This window comes from Aspergillus welwitschiae, assembly GCF_003344945.1.
Source record: "Aspergillus welwitschiae strain CBS 139.54b unplaced genomic scaffold BDQ94scaffold_10, whole genome shotgun sequence".
Lineage (NCBI taxonomy): Eukaryota > Fungi > Ascomycota > Eurotiomycetes > Eurotiales > Aspergillaceae > Aspergillus > Aspergillus welwitschiae.
This window is the reverse complement of record NW_020798704.1, coordinates 32,008-57,608: the sequence shown is the minus strand read 5'-3', so window position 1 is coordinate 57,608 and position 25,601 is coordinate 32,008. Positions and strand designations below refer to the sequence as shown.

General features: G+C 50.6%; 7 protein-coding genes across 7 annotated transcripts; 2 read left to right on the top strand and 5 right to left on the bottom strand.

Annotated features, from left to right (window-relative positions):
* Positions 1 to 242: 242 nt before the first annotated feature.
* Positions 243 to 5,582, bottom strand: BDQ94DRAFT_168679 (type I polyketide synthase; the record flags this gene model as incomplete). The annotated part of the gene is made up of 1 exon (XM_026771127.1): positions 243 to 5,582. One exon carries the CDS (start codon positions 5,580 to 5,582, stop codon positions 243 to 245), a length of 5,340 nt encoding a protein of 1,779 aa, XP_026628013.1.
* Positions 5,583 to 6,338: 756 nt separating this feature from the next.
* BDQ94DRAFT_177115 (uncharacterized protein) lies at positions 6,339 to 8,623 on the top strand (the record flags this gene model as incomplete). The annotated part of the gene is made up of 3 exons (XM_026772825.1): positions 6,339 to 6,977; positions 7,399 to 7,507; positions 7,569 to 8,623. 3 exons carry the CDS (start codon positions 6,339 to 6,341, stop codon positions 8,621 to 8,623), a joined length of 1,803 nt encoding a protein of 600 aa, XP_026628012.1.
* A 295-nt stretch (positions 8,624 to 8,918) lies between these two features.
* Positions 8,919 to 10,880, top strand: BDQ94DRAFT_177113 (cytochrome P450; the record flags this gene model as incomplete). Its single annotated transcript, XM_026772824.1, has 3 exons — positions 8,919 to 9,021; positions 9,118 to 9,181; positions 9,232 to 10,880. 3 exons carry the CDS (start codon positions 8,919 to 8,921, stop codon positions 10,676 to 10,678), a joined length of 1,614 nt encoding a protein of 537 aa, XP_026628011.1. The 3' UTR covers positions 10,679 to 10,880.
* A 329-nt stretch (positions 10,881 to 11,209) lies between these two features.
* BDQ94DRAFT_177111 (C6 zinc finger domain protein) lies at positions 11,210 to 14,322 on the bottom strand (the record flags this gene model as incomplete). Its single annotated transcript, XM_026772823.1, has 3 exons — positions 11,210 to 12,245; positions 12,312 to 13,507; positions 13,585 to 14,322. The coding sequence occupies 3 exons, from the start codon at positions 14,320 to 14,322 to the stop codon at positions 11,513 to 11,515; spliced, it is 2,667 nt and encodes an 888-aa protein (XP_026628010.1). The 3' UTR covers positions 11,210 to 11,512.
* Positions 14,323 to 15,980: 1,658 nt separating this feature from the next.
* BDQ94DRAFT_168675 (VOC family protein) lies at positions 15,981 to 16,517 on the bottom strand (the record flags this gene model as incomplete). Its single annotated transcript, XM_026771126.1, has 1 exon — positions 15,981 to 16,517. The coding sequence occupies one exon, from the start codon at positions 16,515 to 16,517 to the stop codon at positions 15,981 to 15,983; it is 537 nt and encodes a 178-aa protein (XP_026628009.1).
* Positions 16,518 to 19,685: 3,168 nt separating this feature from the next.
* Positions 19,686 to 20,861, bottom strand: BDQ94DRAFT_168674 (NAD(P)/FAD-dependent oxidoreductase; the record flags this gene model as incomplete). The annotated part of the gene is made up of 3 exons (XM_026771125.1): positions 19,686 to 19,780; positions 19,866 to 20,362; positions 20,446 to 20,861. 3 exons carry the CDS (start codon positions 20,859 to 20,861, stop codon positions 19,686 to 19,688), a joined length of 1,008 nt encoding a protein of 335 aa, XP_026628008.1.
* Positions 20,862 to 21,347: 486 nt separating this feature from the next.
* Positions 21,348 to 24,537, bottom strand: BDQ94DRAFT_158382 (MFS transporter; the record flags this gene model as incomplete). Its single annotated transcript, XM_026768941.1, has 3 exons — positions 21,348 to 22,047; positions 23,398 to 24,040; positions 24,108 to 24,537. The coding sequence occupies 3 exons, from the start codon at positions 24,535 to 24,537 to the stop codon at positions 21,348 to 21,350; spliced, it is 1,773 nt and encodes a 590-aa protein (XP_026628007.1).
* Positions 24,538 to 25,601: the final 1,064 nt, after the last annotated feature.

The following is a 25,601-nucleotide window of genomic DNA, read 5'->3' as shown; positions in this document are numbered from 1 at the left end:
ACAGAAGAATGTTAAGGTATACTTCAGATAACTGCAGGTCAAAGAAGCATACAAACCGTACTTAGTCTTGTCAAATTGTTACAATACGTGGGTGTCACCCCTACAAGCATGGGAGATTAACCCTCCAGTTATGGCAATCGGCCAACCGTCTTCCAAAAACTTCAAACGAAGATGAGGGATGGGGATATCATAGTTGCTCAAATTCAATGCATAACAGTCCAATAATGCCTTAATGTACATGATCAAGCATCCAGCTCCTTTGTAAAGTGCTTCACCAAATGCTGCACAGTCGGGCATTTCCAGATCAACGTTGGCCCGACTGGCACCTTGAGCGTCTGTTGCAGGGTCATTCGGAAATTGACCGTCATCACTGAATCCATACCCATCTCTGCCAATGCCACAGCATCATCGATCTCGTCCTCCTTGACCGATAACGTCTTCGACACACATCCATTAATGACATCCCGGAGATGTTGCTCCAACTCCCTTCCACTCAACTTTACTTCCTGGCTACCCGCGGGATGCTCTCCAGCATTGACAACCTCTGCCTTCCTTGTAGCGATGTCCGTAAGAATAGGATGGGGCAAGGGCTCTCCACCTTCTAACACTCTCGCTCGCACAATTACTGCATGATCTGTGCCTCCGCCACCAGTGGATGCCACGGCACTCCAGGCCCGGAACGCCTCGTCGGGTGTGATATCGGTGATTCCGCGCGCGTAGAGCTCCGCTTCCATCGCGCCGTTGGCGGACTGCCCCATGCCCATTCCACGCCACGTTGTCCAGAGCAGCGAGATGGCATTATCACCCTGGGCTCTGCGAGACCGAGCGAGGCCATCGAGAAAGGCGTTTCCGCTGGCGTACGATGCTTGCCCGGGAAATCCGAGCAGCTGACCGCATGAGGAGAACAGAACGAAGAAGTCCAGGGACGCTGGAGGGAAGACATCATGTAAGTTGAGAGCACCTTTGATCTTAGGCGCTAGTACAGACTCCAGGACGTCCGGGGTCACTTGTTCAACAAGCTGGTCACTGACAATTCCAGCGGCATGGATAACACCAGCTACGGGAGGAAGGTTCAGAGTCTCCAGGGTGGACCGAAGTCCGGAGGCAGCCATGGGCAGAGAGATGTCGATGGGAAGGCAGTGGACCGTGGCTCCGAGGCGTTCGAGGGCCAAAATGCTTTGGATGGTAGGATTGTTCATATGCGTGGAGGACCATGTGCTGCGCGGAGGAAGAGCGCGACGAGACAGCAAGAGGAGGCGCCGAGCGCCTTGAGTAACCATCCAGTGGGCAACTGACAGTCCAAGAGCACCCAGTCCGCCGGTGATGAGATAGGTCGAGGCCGGAGAGAAGGTGAGAGTCGTAAAGGAGGAAGAAGCAGATGGAAGCGGCCGAAGACGAGCAATGCGTGGGACGCCATCTTTGATCCTGACCACGTCGGCATCCCGAACATAGCGCATGGCCATAAGTGGGAGAGAGACAGTGTCTTCGACCTCAATGAGACTACCCCAGATGTCAGGGTGTTCAGCCTGGATGATTCGGCTGAGACCCGAAAGAGCGCTGTGACCGAGTTCGGTTCCTGCGGTGAGGACGAAGACACGCGTAGTTGAAGAAGCAGCCGCAGTGATAGTCTGTATGATTGAAACAAGGTCATTACAGGATCTGGTTGCCGTATCAAAGACATCTATCATGGTCTGTGGCAGATAGACCACCGCGAGAGAAGTATGACTGGTCAAGGGTAGGTCCGAAGCGGCCTGGTGGACGGAGGACGAGATGGCCAGCGCATCGAGCTGGCTCTGATATTGTTCCAGCCGAGGATCGGTGATGTCTGGCGTGACAAAGGCGATGTGGCTGAATTCCGAAGGGTCCTCGACAAGTGCTGCCGGAGGCCATTGAATCTGGTGGACTAGACCTGCAGTGCTCTTTCGCGAGAAGCTCTCGCCCTCTAAACCGGCAAATGACATGCCCTGGATCTCCATCAAGACTGTGCCATCCTCGCCAGTAAGGGTCACATCAGCCGTGCACTCGCTGGTGGATGCGACTTTCGCGCAGTGGATGTAGACTACTCGCGGGATAGGGATCTCGTGGACGGCAACGACACGACGCACTGACGTGGGCATGCGAAGCAGAGGCTGGCGGTGCCAAAGAGTAGAGGAGATGGAGGTCGCAGCATCCATGAGCGAGGTCAAGAAGTCATTCATCCCTCCCATATTATCCGGGTTTGCGTCTACCCGTGCCAGCATCTCGTCGTCGCTGGCGACATGGTGGGTCACTTGCCACGGAAAGCCCATGGCAGATACACCTACGGATGCTAGGTAGTCAATGGAAAAGCTGTCAGCCAGCTTTTGAGGCAATCGCTTGCGCAATTCTGACAGGTCCATACGACTCTGACTAGGCAAAACCTTCGCGGCACCCACTGCAGCCGTGGTGTTTACCAACCAGGACCCATCCTCTTGGCTGCTCGACTCCTCCAGGCACGAAGTGATTGTAATGTTGCGGGTGTTGTGGCGGATCTGGACCTTGCGAGCCGGCGACACCACAACCGGGACTTGAAGCGACACCTGCTCTACACACCGGGGCGTCAGAGCCTGCAGGAATGTGCGCAGCAACACCGCCGCCGGCACGATCTCGGAACCATGGAGCGGGTGATGACCGGGAAATGGCCGGTTCTCCTCCTCTAAGCGGGTCTGATACAGCACCTCTTCTGTACCCCAAAGGGCGATGCGTTTCCCCAGAAGGTTGTTAGCAGCCGGGTCGTGGGTGGTTTCGAGTTGGGATGATGCCGCTGTTTGGCTCACGGCTCGATAGAATGGTTGGTGGTGCCAGAGAGTACCGGGTACGCTCGAGTTCCATGGCGCATTAGGGTCCAACTCATTGAATTTGATGGCACAACCGAAGCAATGCAGTCGACCTGTCGCGGCCAAAATGCTCTTTAGCGCAGGCTGGCGACGTACCATGGTAGGGGTGACGAGAACGGGATCCTCGGTACATTCCCCCATAGTTTCCACGACGGAGTGTGTCACGATGGGGTGACTAGACACTTCCACCAGGGCACGGAAGCCATCTTGTGCAATGGCGGCGATAGCAGACTGCAGCCGGACGGGCTGGATCATGTTGGTCACCCAGTACTGGGCATCGCGCAAAACCTCGGAACGGGGATCCGGCTGCGAGGTCGAAAAGAGCGCCCGGTTGGGGACACGAGGATGAAGTTCTCCCCGCAGCGACTCATATAGAGGCTTGGCCAACCTCTCCAGCATTGGCGTATGAAAGGGCACGTCCGAGGCAACCATACGCACCTCAATTCCCTCTTCGCGCCACTGATCTGAGAGTTGCTTAACGGCGTCCACCTCACCAGACAAAACACACGCGCTAGGGGATGTTTCAATCGCTACCCAAACTCCACTTTGCCTGCCAATACGCGTACGAGCCTCCTCAGCAGATACTCGCACTAGAGCCATAGCGCCTTGCCCCATGAGCTCGCGATATAGCCGCGCCCGACGGCACACGACGAGAGCCCCTTCGCGCCAGGTCAAAGCGCCGGACACCACGGCTGCGGCGGCCTCGCCTAAGGAGTGGCCCACGACGGCACTGGGAGGCCCTGACTCAATCTCTAGGACGGCTGCAATGCCAAGATGCATCAGGAACGTCATGACCTGTACCACGTCGGAGCGATCGGGGCATCCCTTTTTCAGAGTTTCAATGGCGGAGAATCCTACCTCATCCTGGATGATGGGCTCTAGGTTGCGGACCACCTCCTCGAATGCCGGACTCGATTCGAATAACTCACGGCCCATGTCTGCCCACTGCGCACCATGACCAGAAAAGATCCACACCGGGCCCTTAACGGCCTTAGCATCGATCTTGTCCTTGATAACCCATCGATTCGGTGCCTCCTTGCAAACATCATCGAGTGCGGCAATGGCATCGGGGACGGAGTCCGCCACAATGGCATGGCGGTAGCGATGGTGAGCCCGGCGTTGAGCCAGAGTCGAAGAGACGGTCTTGAGAGATACAGACGCTTCATTCTCGCTAAGCCATTGCTTTAGAGCGCCCGCGGCGGCGGAAACCCGACGAGCCTGGGGTGCAGAAATGAGGAGAAGAACGGGCGAAGGATCATCGCCGGTAGGGATCTGCGACAGACGCTCGGCAAATTCGGAGTGTCCTGCAAATGCTTCGAGTACCGCGTGCGACACAGTACCACTATATCCGTATGATGCCACGGCCGCGCGTAAAGGATGAATCGGCCCCGGGCACGGCAAGGTCACCAGCTCGCGCGGTGGACACAGCAGATTCTCGTTCCAAGCAATTTTGCTATTCAGAGTCTTGAGATTGGCCTGCGGGGGAACCTGGCCGTGGCGAAGAACCAGTACCGCTTTGATGAGTCCCATCACTCCGGCACCGGCCTCCAAATGACCAATGTTGGGCTTGATGGAGCCGATATAGCAGGGATCAGATGGGCTGCGCCCCGATCCCGCACCATAGACTTCGGCCAGAGCGTTGGTTTCGGTCGGATCGCCCAGGGATGTGGACGTCGCATGAGCTTCGACGTAGTTGATCGAATCAGCAGACACTTTGGCCTCTGCGAGAGCCTTCTGGGCCACTAGTAGTTGGGCACGCGCATTGGGGGCCATGATCCCCAAGGTCTTGCCATCCGAAGCGACTGCACTGCCCTTGAGCACAGCCAGCACATGGTCGCCATCTGCAAGTGCCTTGTCCAGTCGCTTGAGAATCACGACGCCTGCCCCTTCTCCTCTACCATAGCCGCTGGCGGTCTCATCGAAGGAGCGACACTTGCCATCGGTGGATATAGCTCCAGCTTCGTCCAGCACTCGGGTCAAGCCGGGACCAAGCAGAGCATTGACCCCACCTGCTATTGCCAGGTCAGTTTCTCCAGCCCGGATTGCCTGGCGTGCATGGTGGACAGCCACCAAGGAGGAAGCACAAGCTGCGTCCAAGGCAACGCTGGGCCCCATGAGATCCAAAATATATGAGATCCGGCTCGGGATCCCACAATAGGCAGTGCCCACCCCCATGTGAGCGTCAACATTCGGCAGATCTTCGAGGAGTAACTTGGCGTAGTCGTCTGAATTTACCCCCATGTAGACCGAGGTGTTGGAACCCGCAAGCTGGGGAGGTGATATTCCGGCATTTTCCAGGGCCTCCCAGGCAACCTCCAGCGCAAGGCGTTGCTGAGGATCCATTTGCTCCGCCTCTCTGGGTGAAATGGAGAAGAATGCAGCATCAAAATGATCAATGTCGTCGAGGAAGTAACCCTTGGCTGTGGTCTGGGCGAGCAGGGCCGCATTGCGAGGATGGCGCTGTCGATAAGGCTCCCAACGCCAATCGGGAAGGCTACCAGATGCATCCCCCTTCTTCAGGAGGTATTGCCATAGACTGTCGGGTGAGCGGACGTCTCCGGGCGTGCGACAGGCCATTCCAATAATGGCGACATCAGCAAGGGCATCTCCAGGCCTGTCCGGGACTTCGTGGCCCTCGGTACTGGTCGCCGGCGTGGTAAATTCCTTGCCGTTGTCGGAGCCCTCAGCAGGGGTGGAGAACTTTGTGCTGCTTCTAGAGGCGGGCATGATGGTGTGTACAAGGCCTGGCATGTTGAGTGATGAGAAGCATGAGAAAAAAATCAAGTTGCTGGGGGGGGAGATAAGTACCGTGAGATGACAGTGAGGCATCGAGGGCTATCGAGGGCCGGCGTTGCCAGCTCGCCGTCGGCCGAAGTGGGACGGGGAAATATGGACGGAGAGATTCAAAGCCGACAAATAGATATGGCGTTGGCTCAGCTGAAGCCGGCTGACAATTCATCAGACCGACGCGATGGATCTGATCGACCAGTCTGATCTACTCTGGGGAAGTTCAAATTATATCCATGGTCGTTGTTCCCCTTCCCCTTCCTCATTCTCTCATCCACCTTCTTCATACTCGCCCCCCTCACAACAAACAATATAGTCGCAATATTGTCATGTCTACTACTAAGCGCTCGGTAACGACGAGGCCGTCCACTTCGTCACGGAACGTGCCACGCGGCATCTGGGAGCTAGCCCGATTGCATACTCGCGAATCCTGGCTATGCTGGTATCCATCTATCTGGGGAGCGTGTGTAGCTGCGGGTGTATCAGACACCGTGCTCGAGCCGGTGGCTTTCGCCAGGTTCCTATTCGGCATCTGGGCCAGCGTAACCGCAACTCATTGTGCCTTTTGCACCTTCAAGTCTGTACCATTTTGCTTTGTTGTTCCCCGGTACTCTTCTGACTACGGGCAGTGACATTTGTGACCAGAGCTTGGATAAGCACGTCCAGCGTTGCAAGGTGCGCCCTCTTCCATCCGGAATGATTAGCACGCCAGAAGCCTTGCTTGCCTTTGTCTGTTGGGTGCCCTTTACGTTCGCCATTACCTGGGCTACTCTGGGTCCGGCTGTGACGGTGAGCTTCATACCCGTCTGGGTATTGAGTGTGATCTACCCTTTTATGAAGCGCCTTATGCCCTTTCCACAAGTTGTTCTTGGGGCAATCATAGGAGGCGCGGTGTTTCCAGGTTGGGTGGGTGTTACCGGGGATCTGGATCATCTCGACCAGGCATTGCCGCTATTTTTCGCTACAGCCGCATGGGTTGTCTACTTTGACGTTTTCTATGCGACACAAGACCTGCCGGACGACAAGAAGGCTGGCGTCAAATCGCTCGCGGTCTGGATGGGACCCAATGTCAAGATCCTCCTCGCGGGGCTCGGAATCCTACAGATTGCCTTCTTCGCCATGACAGCACTGCGGGCCGATCTTTCCCTCATCTTCTGGATACTGGGAATTGGAGTGTGGGCCGTCAGTGTGCCATGGCATGTCCTGTCCTTGAACCTCAAGGACCGACACTCCGGCGGATGGGTCTTCAAAGCGAATATCAAACTAGGATTGTATATGACGGGAGTCTCTTTATTGGAACTCGTTCTGTTGAGGGTGCATCACGCACCCATGAAAGTATACTAGTGGACCTCAATGGCCGCTGCCGTGTGTGGAAGATGATGTGGAGTCATTGAATAAGTTCTTGCGTGTTTGTGGTTGCCAGTCATATGGGCATATATATATATGTATATATATGTACAGTCGTTTAGCAGCAGGACCAGAACGAGCACTTTTTTCAGCAATAGAACTTCGTCATAATAGTCACGTAGAACAGTATCAACTGAACAGCATTCGCCCCAGTTCCCATGGAATTCATCATACGCGCCTCGGGTTACAATGACCGTTCTTAGTCTAGTCAACTGAATATATTCTGGATGATCCTTCGGGCACGCAAAGTCCAGGATTCTCCTGAACTCGCGCGGATTTCCGGCCGAGCCGCTCGGCCTTGAATTCCACATACTCGCCTATTCTAAAGTGTTGTATATAACCGACACAGAACCATCTGCCTCTTACTCGAGCCAGCAGCCCATCCATTACCAATCAAACGTTCGCGATGGACCGTATCGACGTACACCATCACTTTATCCCCCCCGCTTATGTTGAGGGTGAGCATTGGCCTCCATCAACCAGTACTGTGCTTTGACTCACTTCACCTTTCCCAAACAGCATTCAAGACCACTGGAGGAGATCCCTCGGGGTGGCATCTCCCCCAATGGACGCCGGAATCCAGTCTCTCGCTGATGGACTCCCACAACACCCGAACGGCCATCCTTTCCCTGACTGCGCCGGGCACTTCCATCCTGGCCCACTCGCCTGGAGCTTCGGCCACCCTCGCCCGAGAAATTAATCTTTACGCAGCGAAGGTGCACAATGAAAATCCGACCCGTTTCGGCTTCTTCGCGAGTCTACCCCATCTGACCCCCGACACCATCCCTGCTGCTATCGAGGAGGCGATCTACGCGCTAGAGACCCTACATGCAGATGGGATCACGCTATACACCCGCTATACTGGAACCGGCTATCTTGGGCATGACGCCTTTGCGCCTCTATGGGAGGAACTGAACCGCCGCAAGGCCGTCGTGTTCATCCATCCGACGAATACGGCGGCGGACGCTCGGAACCGGTCGATCCTCGTCAATCCTGCGCTTCCCCAGCCGATTATTGACTACCCGCATGAGACGTGCAGGACGGCTGTCGATCTGATTACGTCTGGCACTATCTCCCGCAACCCGGATGTCAAGATCATCCTTTCCCATGGCGGTGGCACATTGCCTATCCTTGCGACACGCGCAGCACATCTTCTTTACGATGCCAAGTTGACCAGCATCAGCCCAGAAGACTTTCTGGAGCAGGCACGGAGCTTCTATTTTGATCTGGCGTTGTCTGGCAACGATGAAAACATGCAGTTACTGGTGGGGAGGAATGGATTTGCAAAGGGGGGGCATGTCTTCTATGGCAGTGACTTCCCCTATGCACCGGTCAGTACGATCAACAAATATGTGCGGATGATGGAAGGGTTCTCGGTCCAGGGCGAGGAGGTGGAAAAGGCAATTGCCAGAGATTCGGCCGTGAAGTTGTTTCCGCGATTCCAGATGCCTGCAGACTTACGTGTCGGAAAGACCAATAATTGGGGCGCGTTTTCCGCCTGCTTATTGCTCCCTGTTGGTTTATCAGCTCTTTATTCCGTACTACAGTCTCGTGTTCATACTTATAGTACCTAGTTAGAATCTAAACCTTGTCTCTTCGCTTGGGTTTATCTTTTGATTTTGCTTTTCCAGCCTCTGCTTCGTTTTCTTCTTTCATTCCTCTTTTTCCCTGCTTTCTTTCTTCTTTTCTTCTTTTTTCTTTTCTTTTCTTCTCTTCTTTTCTTATTTTTTTATTCGGCCGATTGAATGGCGTGGCAGTAAAATTGATGATCGCTCACACCCCCTTATATTTATCCCTATCATTTCACTTCAGCATTGATGATCAGACAGTGAAACTTCTTGAATCAGGCCTTCGTGTTTATTCAGCAGGATGGCGCTTGTTCATCTGACTGCGTTAGCTGCATGTGGGCTTTTGCTGGTAATTCTCCGCGCCGCCTTCAATAGTTGGAGATTGCAGCGAAAGCTACCGCCTGGTATGTACTGCTATATGCGATACTCTTCTATTATCTTTTTACTATACTCAATTAGGATGGTCAAACGGACATGTACGAGGGTCTAATGTGAGATAGGCCCCCCGGGTGCCCCGTTGATAGGTAATATTCTCCAATTACCCAAAGTTCGGGCGCATCAAAAGTACGTATCCATTCTGAGGAAAAGCCAAAGCAGTATCTGACGGGAAATAGATTCACCGAGTGGGCAAAAACCTATGGAGGTCTCTACAGCTTCCGTATTGGACCTGCGACCGCCGCGGTGGTTACGGACCGCGCTCTGGTCAAGGAGCTGTTCGATAAACGGAGCGCGCTGTACAGCTCACGTCCGACCTCATATGTGGGGCAGAACATCATCACACGGGGAGACCATCTCCTGGTCATGGACTATAGCGACAATTGGCGACTGTTTCGCAAAGCCATCAACCAGCACTTCATGGCCTCCATGTGTGAAAAAACACACGTCCGCCTGCTCGAGGCTGAGCATACGCAGATGATGCGCGACTTCCTCCTTCATCCCGAGAAACATATGCTGCACACCAAGCGCACAACTAATAGCATCATCATGAGCTTGCTGTTCGGTATACGCACTCCGTCATGGGACACCCCACATATGCAGGAATTGTATGAAATTATGGAAATCTGGTCCCAGATCATGGAGACCGGTGCCACCCCACCCGTGGATATCTTTCCGTGGCTGCATTGGGTGCCACAGCAGTGGCTGGGCCACTGGGTGGATCGCTCACAGACAGTGGCCCGTGGTATGAAGCGCCTGTATAGTTCATTTCACCGACGGGCTATCGAGGCACGTCGTAAGGCAGAGAGCACCTCCCAGTCTCGCGCCCGGACTTTTCTCGATGACGTGCTTGATCTTCAGGAGAAGCTTGGTCTCACAGATAACCAGGTCGACTTCTTGGGTGGGGTTATGATGGAGGGAGGATCAGATACGGGTTCCACAATGCTTCTGGTTATGATCCAAGCGTTGGCCCTTCATCCCGAGATTCAACAGCGAGCACGAGCTGAACTCGATGCTGTTTGTGGAGAACACCGATCTCCGACGTGGGAGGACTTTCCTCGTCTGCCTTATATCAACATGATCGTTAAAGAAACAATGCGCTGGCGGCCAGTTACACCCTTGGCCTTCCCACACGCCCTCAACAAGGATGACTGGGTGAATGGCTATTTCCTCCCCAAGGGAACCACCGTCTTCCTGAACGTCTGGGGCCTACATCATGACGAAAACATCTTTCCGAACCCCGACCAGTTCGACCCCTCGCGATTCGAAGGCCGACATAAGCTGGCGTTCGACTATGCCGCATCGCCCGACTACATGCAGCGCGATCATTACATCTACGGTGCCGGACGACGCCTGTGTCCTGGGATTCATCTGTCCGAGCGCAGCATGTTCCTGGGCGCTGCAAAACTTCTCTGGGCATTTAACTTTGAGCCGGCGCGCGATGAAAATGGCAATCCCATCCGAATCGATACCGACCCGGTCACCGGCTACACCGAGGGCTTCTTAGTCTGTCCGCGACCATACCAATGCAATGTCACGCCACGATCCCCCGCTCATGCGGAGACGATCCTCCGAGAATTTTCCCGGGCCGAATCAGAAGTTCTTTCTCAGTATGCGATGCCATAGGCGCTTCGCACTACACTCGCCCGAGCATCAACTGAGGTGGCTTCGGGTGGTTTGCTTTTGTTCGGCTAATAAGAGGACTAGTAATTTTGCTTTTTCTCGGTGGGGCTTTTGGTGAAGTACGGGTTGCCTAGCTGATGCCCAAAGTACCGGATGAGAAGATCCTAGGAAGAGAAAGTCTAGCCCGACGTGGTGCGTAAGCAGGCATTCGATAGAACAATCTGAAGATTCTTATCAAGATATAGCGTTCCGGTAGTTGGGTTGAAATTCCTTTTGCTGTCGTATCTTTGGAAAACACCGATCGGTCCATTAGGTGGTAGGATTGTTTGTTCGTGTGTATGATCTACAATGACTAGTGCTGACATACGCAGGGAGTCAATAGTCTTTTTTTTTCTTTTTTTCCCAGCAGATAACACGGCCCGGACTTCGGACTTGCGGTATGTATCCAGTCCTCGTCGAGCAAATGGTAATCGGTCCTCTTATCGCCGTGTCGGCACGGCATCCTTTAAGGCGGGATTGCCAATGTCCTCAAATGTTAGCTTGATTATCTTAGCGTTCAATATTGTCAGACATTATTTCTCTAAGCAAAGTTGCACTAAATCAATACGACCCTAATACCGTGGGTGCTAGCGGAACATTTACTTGCTGATTTCTGTCTCTCAATTCTATTCGCTGTTAAGATTTCAGCTTGACCGTGCTAGCAAAGGAAATACAAGAAATTAACGACGCATACATTTAGTCGGGTATTATCCTAAATTCATCAAGATGGTATCGCTTGTCATCTAAGCATGTTTGCTTTGTCCGAAGTGGGCGGACTCTGGGATACTTCCAATCCCATCACACGGGATGGTGTGGTGCCATCGAAGTAGGGTGTGCCAGAATATCACTTGGGTCCACAACCAACGAGGATGACCACGTCTCAAAATCAGAGAGACTGGCAAGAATGTCCAGGTCCGAGCCACCGTCGCTGTCTGCGACAAACACGCTACTCGGTGGTCCATGCTTGGTGCCAGAAGGCATTTGGGGTGCAGTAGTCGTAGAAGGGGCCTCTTGATTGCGGTGGATGTGGGTTCTGGAGGACGAAGATGACAAAGACGGCAAGGAGAAGATGCTCTTGTCTATTGTGTCCTCCTCAGTACCCTGAATTCCAAGTTCGAGGGAGTATGGGGAGAACTGATATTCATTTTCATCCAACCTGTCAGTGGTTTGGTTATCAGACTTCGGGTGCGAATGCAGGCGGTTGTGGAGGTCAACAAGAACCTGAATAGCCAGGGGTATTCGGTCCTCCGTTGAGCCTTCATCGGATTCCGGATTGTCTGCACGAGTTGCTCCGAATGAATCCTGCGGGACTTGGTAATGGGATACAGTGTGGTCGATGATTTCATCGATGCAATATCGAGCCAGCACGATGTCACCTGATTCCGGAAAGGTATGGAGGTACACGAGGATAAGAAACACACATTGCAGAGGTCCATAGTGTCGGTAGCAAAACCATACGTAGGGGGAGAAGGCAGGGGTTTGATAGAGCTGGAGGAATATACGCAAGTAGCTCACGCAGAGATGTGCCACGCTAGAGGTTCAACTTTTGTCAATGAGGCTGTCGTAGCAGATCGTAAGGTTGTCAGGGGAACCATACCTGGTCCATGCCCTGCATGATTGCGGATCTGCACTGTCCGGGGCAGGTAAGAAAGGCTTTTGTAGAATAACAGCTACCTCGAATTTGAGAAGGACCAACATAATTCTTGTCCAAGTGGAGAAAACAGTTGGATGAGTGCCATCATCCTTATAAAGTGCTGGGTGAGTGACTGGAGATGCTTTGGCTAAGCGGGAGGGGATAAATCCTTTTTCAGGAATCCCTTGTGAAGGGACACGGGCAATCAAGGTATCAAGCTTCTGTTGCAGCTTTTTCGCCGACGCCACAAGCTCAGTAAGTTCAGTCTGAGCTAGACGTCTTCCATTTTGCAGGCGCGACACGATCTTTGATTGCAGACGCGCCGTTTCAGAGCGCGCTATGGCGAGTATCACGGTTAAGGACTGCGCCGAAGGACGAGGGACTGGTTCCGGGGAACGATGATTAGAAAGGACCCCGATATCTCCATCGCGTGTATCAGCTATCATGCTGACAATATATAGCGCCTCGGTAGCACAGCATGGGGGTAGGCCTGTGGAGATGCTGGACTGTACGTCAAGCCCAATGATGTACCACCAGACCCGGCGACGAATTTCCCGATCTACGGGGCTCAATGAAGATGACCAAGTTCCTTCTCGATGCAATCCCATACTCTGGGCGATGCGGACTGTTGTGCCGACGGAGACCATATTGCGCATCGGCGCAACATGGCTGTCCAAGAACGGTGCAGTCAGCAATGTAGACACTAGCGTGTTCAATGTCGGGTGTTCGAGATGCTGGCATAGAGACAGACTTGTCGTATAGGCCGACTTCAAGTGCTTGATGGTCGTTTCCTTCCGCAGGCTCTGCAGATTGGTGCATGCCCAGCTGGTCGGTGGTGCAGCGGATGCGCCACAATACAGGATGGCAAAGAGAAGGCAGAGAAAGGTTGGGTCATCGCGGACCTTTTCTGGGGGTAACGCTCTATCGCTGTTGCGACACCATTCCCAAAAATTATCGTAGTCCGCCCGTAGAGTCGGGCCATGCACCAGAGGAGAAAGCGGCCACACCGCGAAGAAGAAGGCATCGAGGAGGGCATCGCTCACGGGCTTGGTAGGTAGGGACCGTAATAGATTGAACATTCCCAAAGAGGATATATGTGTCAGAGGCTGTTCCGTTGAGGCATCACGGTTGCAGTCGAAGAAATCATCGCTCAGGGTTTCCTGCCGATTCCCCAACAATCCAGGTTAGCTCATGCGTATCCGCGGGAACTGCGCTTACATGGTTGGGCAGCACTGACTTTCCCGGCCACAAAGCCCCAAAACGCTTGACCAATATACCGTACACGTGCGCCCCGTCGTACACTCAGATAATCAGGACTAAGTAGACCACTGTGACTTGTAGATGTAGAAGGCGCTCTGGCTGATTCTGAGACCGCTGGGGAAGCATCCTGGGAGACACTCGACGTCCTGCTTGTTCCTGCCCGAGAGGATGCGTGATGGTTATCGGGTAGCTGGATGGCCTCTTCCCAGGAAGGTACTGTCGGATATACCAAATCCACCTGCGGATGGCTTGATGGCGCCGGAGTGAGTATAGTGGAAGAATGGTGGGGATGAGGAACAGAGCTAGCGTCGCATTTGGCTTGGGTAGAGCGTCTCTGAGGAGGAGGAGCAGAAGCAGGAGAAATGGTCGGACGCGGAAGTGGAGCCTCATCGCTGAGATCTAATACATTGCCAGAGCCTTGTGACATCCAGTGCGACCAAGTAAATCCTCCTGTACGCTCCTCCGAACGGTTGGCACAAAACTCCGATCCATTGGGGTTATCACCCTGAGGCACAGGAGGAGGAGATACTTGGCGTACGCGGCCGGTAAACTCATCGCGGACCATAGTCTTATAGACACAATTCTCCTTCATCCGGACACAGTTGGCGCATTCCGGGTGTTCGCGGCCGCAGCGAACTTTGCGACGGCGGCAGACAATGCAACTCAGCGATAATCGGGGCCTTTTGATCTGGCGAGGCTCAGGTGGGGGTGGCATTGTAGCACAAGTGTCTCACTAGTAATTAGATGGAAGGGTGGTGTTGAAAGTAGCGAGATATTTAGTACCTATACGATAAAGAGTAGGACTACCAGTATGATGGAGTAGATAGTGGTGATGGCAGTAGGAAACACATAAACTACTGCCGGCGTCACTATCTACTAGGATAGATATAAAAAGTGTGGGTTTCCCGTAGTCGATAATAACCAGGATTGCTCTACAGCCAGCCCCACCCGCCTTGTGGCAAGGCAGGGACCGCTGCCTTGTCCAAGTGCCACTTTGACAGATGATGGGATAGTGCGGTGAAACTAAGTAAGCAAGCAGCGGGCGGCAGAAGTCGAGCTGATGATGAACTGCACGTTGTCGATCCAGGCCCCGGCGGTCGCTGCTGCATTGGTCCAAGGTCTTGATATTTCGAGGGTCCAGGCTGTCGCGTCCCAAGGAGTAAGCAACTTACGGGATCGGATTAACTAAATCAAGTTGCAGCGCGGCGAGCGAGTTTGTCCGAGGCTAGTATTGCCCTCGGAGTTCCCGCCAATTATGGGTCTTCCTTATCTTAGTTTATTCCCCCTTTGCAGCTTCTATTACCCACACGAAGATTGACATTTGCCCCACAGCATCTTATTTGGCCCTCTGTATGCCATCCATTCCCCGATAAGATGTAATGGCATTCATTCATTGATCCTGCTCAGCCCAGGCTAGTAGTTCTCTTCTCATAGTACAGAGTACATCATTGCTTTATAGGGCTAAATGCCTCGTACCAAGAGGAAGTTTGGTGTCCACCTCTGAAATATGAGTCGATACAAAAGCAACACTAACAATAAATCTCTTTTCTTGTCGATCGGGAACTGTAACAAGCAGTACTAGTAGTTTGGCAGCAAATATACGGCCTTCGTGGGGTTAAATAAGTAAACTTTAACATCATATCTCCTGTTGCTCGGCTGTATGTACCTCTTCATATTTATATGACTGTGTGACTACTAGGCCGGAAATGTTTTTTTCCCCGGTCGGGTAGTAGTACAGGTATCATTCCATGCTGTAGGCACAAGGCAGGCGGCCAATTGTTCCGCTCCAGATAAGGGCTTAGTACACACGGAAAACGTACACATGGAAAAGGAATTAAGTAAATCCATCAGACTAATATTAGAATGAATTAGAGATTAAATTATCTTTTTTATCCCGCCATTTTCTTATACAAATCAAGTGTGTGGAATACGGTAATCGTTTACTAGCTATACAAACACCTTCTATAGTCTGGTATGGCTGGTGCTGTATGGTTTGTGCAAGAAAATCAACTGTCACCAGATCAGGTTCAGGGAAATTCACATTACTACTAGTGGTGTTATCCTCGAAGGCAGCTCTGTCTCACCCCCATGCCCAGTCACTGAGGGCCGAGGGTATTCCCACAGCGATCCATAGTATTTCCACTGACTACATGGAGGCGGTTCAATCTATGTAAGCTTCAACATAAGATCATAATTCTATCTTTTACACCATATGTTGGGATGGCCTTTGTGTAGGTGTAAAGGTCTGTAGGAAACCCCCGACGGAAGAAAACCTACAAAGTTCTTTACTAAACACTCCGATACAACATGACATATTTAAGATACAGCATCAGTCGTTGTCATGACAAGTTGAAGACGCCAAATTCAGAATGATCATGCCGGCGGCCTTGGGTACCATTCACAGTCAGGCGCTACCCAATCACTTGACCATTCAATGGTCTCGAAGCAAGTTGGGATGCCCTTTTCATCAGTATCAAAGAAACAAAATTTTGTTCCCCCTCTCTTGCCCAAGAAGTAACCCTGAGTAGACGGCCTGAAGCCTCTCTTCCTCATCTCCTCTATCCGTTCGTCCATTGATAGGGTATCCATGGTGAAAGCAATGCTCTGCACTTCTGCTTTGTTGCCATCCTCGTCCAAGCGATCCTTGAGAGCTGACTTTCCTTTAATGGGGCTCATAACCTCAATGACCGGCGCCTTTGAATCGGAATTATACGCGAAGGCGACATCAATTTCATATAGATCTGGTCCTTCCTCATCGTAGTATTTCTGATCCGAAACAGTTTCGGAATTGAAGTGGTATACTTGGAAAGGACCCATGCCGACCTTGCCTAATCTGTCGAGGGTTTCGTGAAAGTTTGGTGTAGCAATGCATACCTGGTTGAGGTTTCCGAGAAGATTGCCTGAGGACATGATGATGGGGTGTGAAGCCGATGAGTAAGAGACTGGAGTTTGGACCTTCAGAAGGGAGCTCGCTATTGAGTATAGAGCAGCGGAGACTAAATCGTGTTAATAGACTGGTACGATTAACTCGGGGCTTTGTTTCAATCGTGAAATGATAGTTATATATCAAAGGCTGGCCACCAGCAGACCTAATATCTCGGCGTCGTAGTAATCATAGCAGCTGTTTTCATCATGACTCCACGCTGTTGGGGTAGGAACAGTATAGCTTTAGAGTATCATGATGATGTAGTAGGATCTTAATTGGCTCTCATTGTATACTATCAGAATTAATTAATATAGCTTTTTTTTAGGTGTCATAGTAATAGTAGCACCCGTTTTCATCATGACTCCATGCTATAGGAGTGGGTATAGTGCAGCGTTAAAGAATCAAGATGATGTAGTAGTATTGTCTTTTAACTATGGCTTTATAGTACTGGGATGGGTCAAGCAGAGCTTTACCGAAGGTATAATAGTAATGATAGCACAATTTACATCATGACTTAATGTTATTGGGGTAGGTGTGGTATAGCTTCCGTTGGGGTACAATAGTTGGAGTACAGCTGCGTGTTGGAGTACATCCGTTTATTCAGTCCCATCCCGCCCCACCTGGTCGGTTGCGGATAACACGTGCAACACCTCCGACCGCTGCAACAGGCGCTTCAAAGAGGCTCCCCTCGACAATTTAATACGAACTCTAGCTCGACATTTGGCAAACCGCCAGCCAGGAGCTACATGCGCAGTATTATACTATTTTCTTAAATGTCCGAGATCACGAGTGGTACAGAAAGTAACTTATCTTACTACCACATCTACATGCTCTGCAACATAAAAATTAGTTTGTTATAAATCGAGCTGCTCTGAATTACTAGCGAAGATTTCTTTATTCTCCTAAATCAGTGTGCCCTCTACAGTGATTATAAGTGTAGTGGTTTGAATGTTATAGCATTCCTTATTTGTTTTATCTATTATTGCAAGAGCTTATTAGATAGTAGTCTTAATCTTTCAAGTCGGTATCACAAACCCTTTGATCTGAATATATATTCTTGCAGGAGCCTCGAGTCCTTTACTGACTCGACAAGTTATCAGGTAATTGCATATGCGCCCACACACGCGAGCAACGTTCCAGGTCACGATGGCTATTTGCGCACTCCCTACGAGTCTGTCAGGAATAGCATCCTCAACAGTCGAATTGGCCAGCATGTAAACCCCAAATGCGCCAAGGAAGCGCTGCGGCATTGCATCTGGGTTTCAGAGCAGCTATTCTAATATCCTGGTGAGTTCACACTTAAATCAGACGCGGGAGATACACTGGGAAGACCCAATCGGGGAATCAGATCTGTTCTCGCATCTCTTCCATCTTCGGGTCTTCAAGATGATGAGGCCATTGAAGAAGTATTTGGGAACAGCAGAAACATAGTGTATCTAAGAAAAGCCTCATCAGACAATGGCATTTACCTTGAGTGTAAAGATTGGTAGCCTAAAAGACAGACTGCAAGGAGATCCGTGTGGCAATCACAAGCTCTACTTCGCTGAAGAAGTATGACTCCCACCCGCACACCGGTAGCCGGCCGCCTGTCGAATTCACCGATATCCCACAGGAGAGACACCCAGTTCCCGCAATTTCCTTCGAGCCTCTTCTTCCTGCTTCTTTCACTCCCCGATCTCAATTTTCTTTCAAGCAAACCTCCTAAGATCCTCCTCATATTGCCATCGCTCGTCATCAACAGGCCTCTTTGAGCGGCTGTCCAGGTTCTTTCTCGAAGGCTTTTCCTCACAAAGGATCCCCATATCATGAATGTCTCGCGTCTAGTGTCGTTTTCGATCAGCTTGCAGTTTGTTCCAGACCTTGTTAGATACCCCTGGATGATGAGACCCATTTAGATCGGCCTTTCTTGAAGTAGTATTGAGGTTAGTGTCTGGTGATGTTGTCAGCTTAGTCTTGTTGCTTCGCCCAAGAGGTAGCTGTGAGAGAGGGTGCCGCGGGGGTCGGTCTAGCTGTTGCTGGCATGATAGTACGGGGAAGCTGGGAAATTCGGGACGGTCGCTGTCGTCCATAACTGTCACTCCTGGATAGCAAATACTACCATGTGATTAATATTCTTGTTATAACCTGCCAGGCTAATAAGCAGACTCTTGAAGAATTACATTTTGTTGAACAGTCTACCTGCTGGTTCATGGTCTCTTTTCAAAATATGCTATTCGCGAGCCAGTATGTCTTGTTGATAAAGAGAACTCGATGCAGTCTTTTTTTCCCGAGAAGTCTTTCGGTTTTTGGGCCGGTTGAAGAGTACTTCACTACATCGGGTGTCTCGAGAATGAATATCCATGTCCTAGAAGACCTGTTCTATACGGCATGCGGTTGAAATCTTGCCAGGTTCTAGATTTTGGTCAGTTAATGTATAAGCCTGCTAAAAATAATGGAGTTTGTATATATCTGGGAGGCTGTGGAAGAGGCAATCGAAAGGAATCGTTTTATGTATATCTAATCTGAGTTTCTTCATATTTCTAGTTTTATTCTGATACTTCTTGCGTCGGGTAATAAGGTGCTTATGATCTATAATATCTCCAAACAACTTTTGATAATTGGTGACTGTATTCTGATCCTGGCTAAAATCAAAATCGAAGTCTAGTGGCTTTAGAATGTCCATATTTCGTCTTTCGCGCGGACAGCTGCTGTTGGTGGTAACAAAACTGCCTCCTTTTCTTTGAGTGGCTGCTCGATAAATAAGGCTTCTTCAAAGCACATCCGCTGATGGCCATATTGAATGCTTCTCTGGCAAAGGCATGCACATAGGGTAGACTATCGAGGAAAGGGCTGATCAGGGTCCGTTGTGGGACTGATGAAATTTCTGCTTCATGGGCCGTACATACATTGTAGCTTACGCGATTTCCTTCTATACTGTATTCGAATGGTGGTCTGAATAAAGGGAATTGATTTATAGGTGTGCCACCGCAGAGGCGCGACAAGACTTTAGCACAATATTGTCCTTGCGCATCATTTCTGGCGTAGCCGCCTCAGCAGTGGTTTCATTGGAAAGGAATATATGTAACAATGACATGCTTGACTGAGTGAATTGACATTCAAAGTGTAAAACTCAAGTTAGTACGGTGCAGCCAATGCTGACTGGGAACAACGGGTCACGGTCTGTCTCCTGTAGGTGCCATCTTCTGAAATGCTTCAAGCGCATCGTCATAAGCCAGCTGTTTTGCAGCTCCTATTCCGGCAAGAGATCCTATAATAGGCGAATCCAATCGTAAATTAGTAGGAAGGCAAAAAGAAAAGGTAGATATTTCACGACCGTGCTAGTCTCTACATACCAGACGCCAAGGCACTTGGAACGATCTTAGGCACAGAGGAAGACGCATCACCAGCCACGAAACATCCGCGAAGGCTGCTCTCGCCCATGGAAGACTTGGACACCACAAGTCCCCTCGACCGTGGCTGAGTCTCAAGGCCGAGCTCCTCGACAAGACTGGCAGCACGGTTTATGCTTTTAGGAGAGCTCAAAAGCATTCTAAGGTCCTTATCCTCTCCATCGTGAAAACATAACTTGACGCCTGTTCCATCTGGTATCTGTGAAATGAGTTTGATAGCGCGCCCATCAATATTGGCACCCCGGGCTATCGCAATATCGAGTGGTTGCCGCGTCTCAGGGTCAACAAGATATGGTGCTCCATTTGTAAATATGGTCAGATCATTGTGGGCAAGTGGAAAGGCAAGTAGAACAGAGTCCAAGTCATCCATTGAAGGCTGACCGAGAACACCAACACGACCACCTCGTTTCTCATAACCGTCACAAAAAAGACAGTGAACACTAACAATAGGCCACATTAGCCAAGCCATCCATGTAATTCGTTCCCTAGGTCACAGCACCGCAGAGCGATCTTCATGACTTACATTCCACGACCCCAAAGCTCCTTATATCCTTCTATGTCTGGAAAAATATCTTTTATTCCAGAAGCGATAATCAACTTCCGTCCGATCCATGTGCGACCTGTTCGGTCCGTGACTTCGAATCTGGGGTAGTCTTGATCGGTCTTCCGGGCACTAGCGCTGATAATCTCTCTATCGAAGAAGCAGACCGTATCATATTTGTCCATGATCTCTTGCACGGCCTGAGCTCTAAATAGACTGGGCTTTTGCCCATCGTGACACAGAACATTATGCATCAGTAAGGCCTCCTCATTGCGATACTCCTGGGAGTCGAAGACGGCCACTGTTCTGCATGCCCGTCCCAGGGCCATGGTAGCCGCTAGCCCGGCAGGACCCCCGCCGATGACGAGGACATCGAATTGTGAGTCGCAGCACTGCATGTTGGAGATTATTCAGGGGCTTAATAATATATATGGTTAAAAGCAATACATGTGGCAAAAGGGCTGCTTGAAAACGTGGCTAGTTGAGGCACAACACATGGCTTACGTTTTATATGGTCGTCTGCTGTAGCATATTAGATAGATCGACCTTAATCGGACCCGGACACATAGGGTTACTTAGGATCCGGGAAGGTGGTCCCTTGCTGATAGGACACTTTCGTAACGCCTTGAAACATCAGATCACGCCTCGGACATTTTGAAGCCAGTATCAGGAAGCCGATCGACCCTCGGTGTCCCTACGGGAGCTGTACCCACATACCATGCCCCAAACATTACTGTCATCACTTATCATACCCGTATTTATTTGATGGGCCATATCGCATGGAAGAGTTCATAACGACCGAGATCTTTCTTAAAATTGGAATAACTCACTATCAAAAGACCCTATTACCCGTGCCGACCAGCACCCCGTGACCAGCAAACTAACTATATATCAAGAAGATCAACAAGCTTTCTGGCATCATCAATCAGCTTCAGGCAGGTTGGGATGCGATCCGGAAAGCGGCACGTCGAGCGATAGCCAGGAGGACAATCTGGCGCGGGAGGTGTTTCATGCCACCGTCTCTGCCTCTCATCCAATTGTTCAATCAAAGCAAGAAAGCATTTATCTCGTCGACCTTCTATACCAAGAACCTCTGCCTTCACAAGTCTTCGCATCAAGACCTTCCATTCAACCGGACTCATTTCCGCAGAGAAAGGATAAGAACTCCCCGGATCACTCTGTCCGGACAGAAGACCACCAGCTATCATAAAAATGTTAACAAGTTTTTGTTCGCCAGTTCTGGATGCCCGAGCTTCCTCCCTATCAATCGCCTCCAAAACCCTGGCGTAGGATTCCGCAATACACAGACAGACCACACCTAAGATTACCGCATTCTGAATGATAGAGAAATAGCGCTGCGGACACTTTTCACAGTAGATGACGGCAGTCAGCTTCTCCAAGGAATCGCGGATAAGAATTAAATCGTCGGGTGCTATTAGTTGCGACTTCATGCGCAATCGCTCTAAAAGCAGATACAGAACGGACAAACAAGCACAGTGATTGAATTCCGCATTACAAATTCCCAAGAAGGGGGCGATATTTTGTGTTGTTCCGGAGGAAAACGGCAAGCTCTGCGCACTACTACTAAGAAGACAAATCAATGCGATGAGCCAGTGCAATTTGCAATCAAGGTCCGATTGATTTGGGTTAGCGAGCAACTACTACTTACGATTGACAAAATTCCGTTGCCGGTGGTACATTATTTCCAACTTGGCACCGACAAGCCTCTCCGAAATGCCTTGACAACGACTCGCAACGAGGTATAGTCACCGAGGTGGGTTGTGTGCTGCTTTCCACTTGAAGTTCCTTACTTGGGCTTCGAGATCGGCGTATAGCAGGGTGAAGCTGCGACCCCACCTGATCGCTCCGAGAAGTAGGAGGATTGCGCGTCTGCCGAGTACGAGGTCTTCCTATCCGCTGCTGCGACGAGTAAACGCACCGACGGTCGGCGGCGGCACAACGGGCGCAAACGGGGTGTTCCCCTGTGCACCGGATCTTTTTTGCCCCTTAGGAGGAACATATTACGCGTTAATTAATCTTTGAGACGAGCACGGAGAAAATATAGGGGCTCCATACGACACGCATCACAAGACAGTCGAAACTTTTGCTGGCTGATTCTTTCGCTCATGGTGCGGCAAAAATGGGGTGGGCTTATCGTTGGCCAGAGAGCAAAAGGAGAAAATATGATATGTTCCGCAAACGCCTCTAGGGTGGCGGACAGGGCCAAAGGGTCTCCTTATTTAAGGCCGGGCTGATTACTCAAGATCAATATGATTGGTGAAAAGAGTCCGATTGAGCGGGCAAAAGTACTATTGAAGTGTGGTCGAAAACCTTTGGGTCCGGACACATATCGGGGAATCCACTCAGTCCCAGTCCGGCGCGGATTCGTGTTAACCTAAATCTGCGAGGCAGCCCTGCATGACGGCCCCATCGACTCACCAATATCCATTTGCATGCGGACTCGCAAATAGACCTTAAACTATTTCTTGATAAAATGGTCCAGGAGGCCATAACTTCGGACAAAAGTTTATATAGCTTACGTCTGTTACACTGCCAGGTGGAAACATCGATCTACTGTCGGAGCCTTTTCTCTAGTAATCAAGGGGAATTTCGTATGACCTAAACAGGACTTCGAAGCCAGTCGCATACGTAGGCTGAGATTATCAATTGATAAGATCATTCACTTTAATGAACAATAGATCGAAAATGAGAGAATTCTCTGGTAGTAAAGCTGACCAGCTGACACGGGGAGAACCCAAAGCAATGTGCGATATCGAGAGTATAGACCAATTAAACACACTGGAATGCCTCCAGTAGACCACTCCTCTCAGTACACAATACGGTAGGAATGACCCCATATCCCCTGTACAACACCGAGTGACGGATCAGGGGGCGTGGTGTACAACGCGAAAGGATATCTATCAGGATCGAAACCGTGCCTTCTTTGAGCGAGCACGGATGCGCGCTCCATAGTAGTAGAAGATGATCGGCACAGGAACCATAACCAAGGCCAAGAAGCCGACCAAGCTGCTGGCCCAGTCCACCCCCAGATTGTGGTACATATAATTTGCAAAGAGAGGAAAAACCGCCCCAAAAACGCTTCGCACCGCACCGTTCGCAGCCATTGCACTGTTGGCCATGTCGGTATAGCAGTCAATGATGTAGCTAAAACACTGGATGAAGATTGTATACATGCCCCATCCAACAAGGATGCCTGCACAAACCTCACTGGGCCATGGAATAGAAGGGTCAGACGTCCACGCATACCAGAAGAGTCCGGTGGGAACAAGACAGCCTCCGAATATCATAAGGGGGAGGCGAGCTTCCGGCTCAAATTTGCCGTCGTTAGCCTGAACCTTTCGCTTGAAGTATAGCTGGTTGTAGATTACCACAGTGGCGGTTCCCATGACCACACCAACAATTATTCCAATCAGAGCAAGGGATGCAAAACCTTGGCTCCATCCTCTCACTTCCATGAACGCGATCGGATATGATTGGTAACAGATATACATAAGACCATATATGAACGCTTGATAGAAGGTCAACGACACAAGTATAGGCTCGGTGAAGAAAAGAACTGCAGCAATCGACATTATCAGCATATGCAGCTGAGTCGGCATTCTGCGCGGACGACACCGACTTACCCCATGGACGAATTAGATAGAGCTGGAACACCTTCTCCAGTGAAAGCCCTTCGAGATCCAGCGGAGATACAATATTTGGATTATCCATTTTTCGGCGTATAGACCTGGCTCGAATCTGGAGTACCTTGGGCGGGTAACTCTCCGGATAAGTGAACACGGCCACAAACCCAAGAGCGAGACCAGCTATAACAACAACCCACATTGTCCATCGCCAACTTGTGTTTTCAACGATAAAGCCGCCGACAATAGGACCGAAAGTAGGACCAGCAAAAACCAAGCAGATGCAGAATGCAAGAGCCACTCCACGGTATACTGCATTCCAGCAGTCGGTGATGATCCCTCCCAAAACAGCAATCGGTGCGACACCGAAGAGGCCAGCGAAGAAACGGCCAATGAGGATGGTCGCCAGGTTCTGACCCAAGGCTGTCATTAGGCCAAAGACAGAGGATAAACAGACACCGACAATGAGCGGCCATTTTCGCCCGAATTTCTCTGAGAGTGGACCGAAAAGTAAGGGTCCGACAACATATCCCTGACCAAGATATTCTCAGCCATTGTCCAATAGCTAACCAAGATGTATAGCTTACCACTAAAAACAAAGAAGTCCCGAGCACAGTTACCTCCTGACCAACAGCAAACTCGGTGGCAACTTTGTCCTCTGCGCTGGCGAAAATGCTGCTTGATATGGTGACAACGAGATTGAAAAGTGCCAGTATTAATGTCGTCCATACCCGGCGAGCGATATGCCAATTGTGTGGATGAAGCTTGTCGTCCGCACCTGAGAATTGTAAGAGCACTTGCTGAACGACTTGCTCGTTCCCCATAGACGCTGCTTCTTGTTCCACATCACCTGTCCTGTGAACTGCATCAGAATGAACTTCTTTCATCCTTTCATAGATCATACTATGAGAGCGATTGTCTGGTCCAGTAAAGATGTTAAGGATAGGCTAGTACTGTAAAGGGTGGAAAGCCTTTTCTTCGCTTGATAAAGGGCAGAATAACGGGTAAGTTCGGCATCAGAATTGCACTCTGCCGAAGCGAATGTTTTCAATCTGTCAGTTTATGAAACCGAATGCCTCCACGGGTAGGCGTTTAAAAGTACGCAGTATTCCTAAAATGAAGGTCCAATAATGCAACCCGGCAAGGGGCCACTTCTCAGTCAGGGCAGTCGTGTGTTTCCATGTTATCCATTGCCCATCATGACGAAGTTTGGCCCCATTTTTGAGACGTACGAGAACGAGCCATAATAATTATTATAGAATGTCGGACGCTTCAAAAGTCTCCGGATTCACATAGTCTCCGATAGTATCCGGACTCTCCCGTCCCCAGTTATTCTTCCCAACCAAATTACCGATTTCTAGTGAATCGTAATTGCAGAGTGATCAGATCGACAAAATACTGCTGTTCCAAGTTTGGGTGATTGCTCACGCTCGACCATGATCTGTAATCTTATGAGGCCTAGGCCGCAGATAGCCTTCTGCTACTACCTAGCTT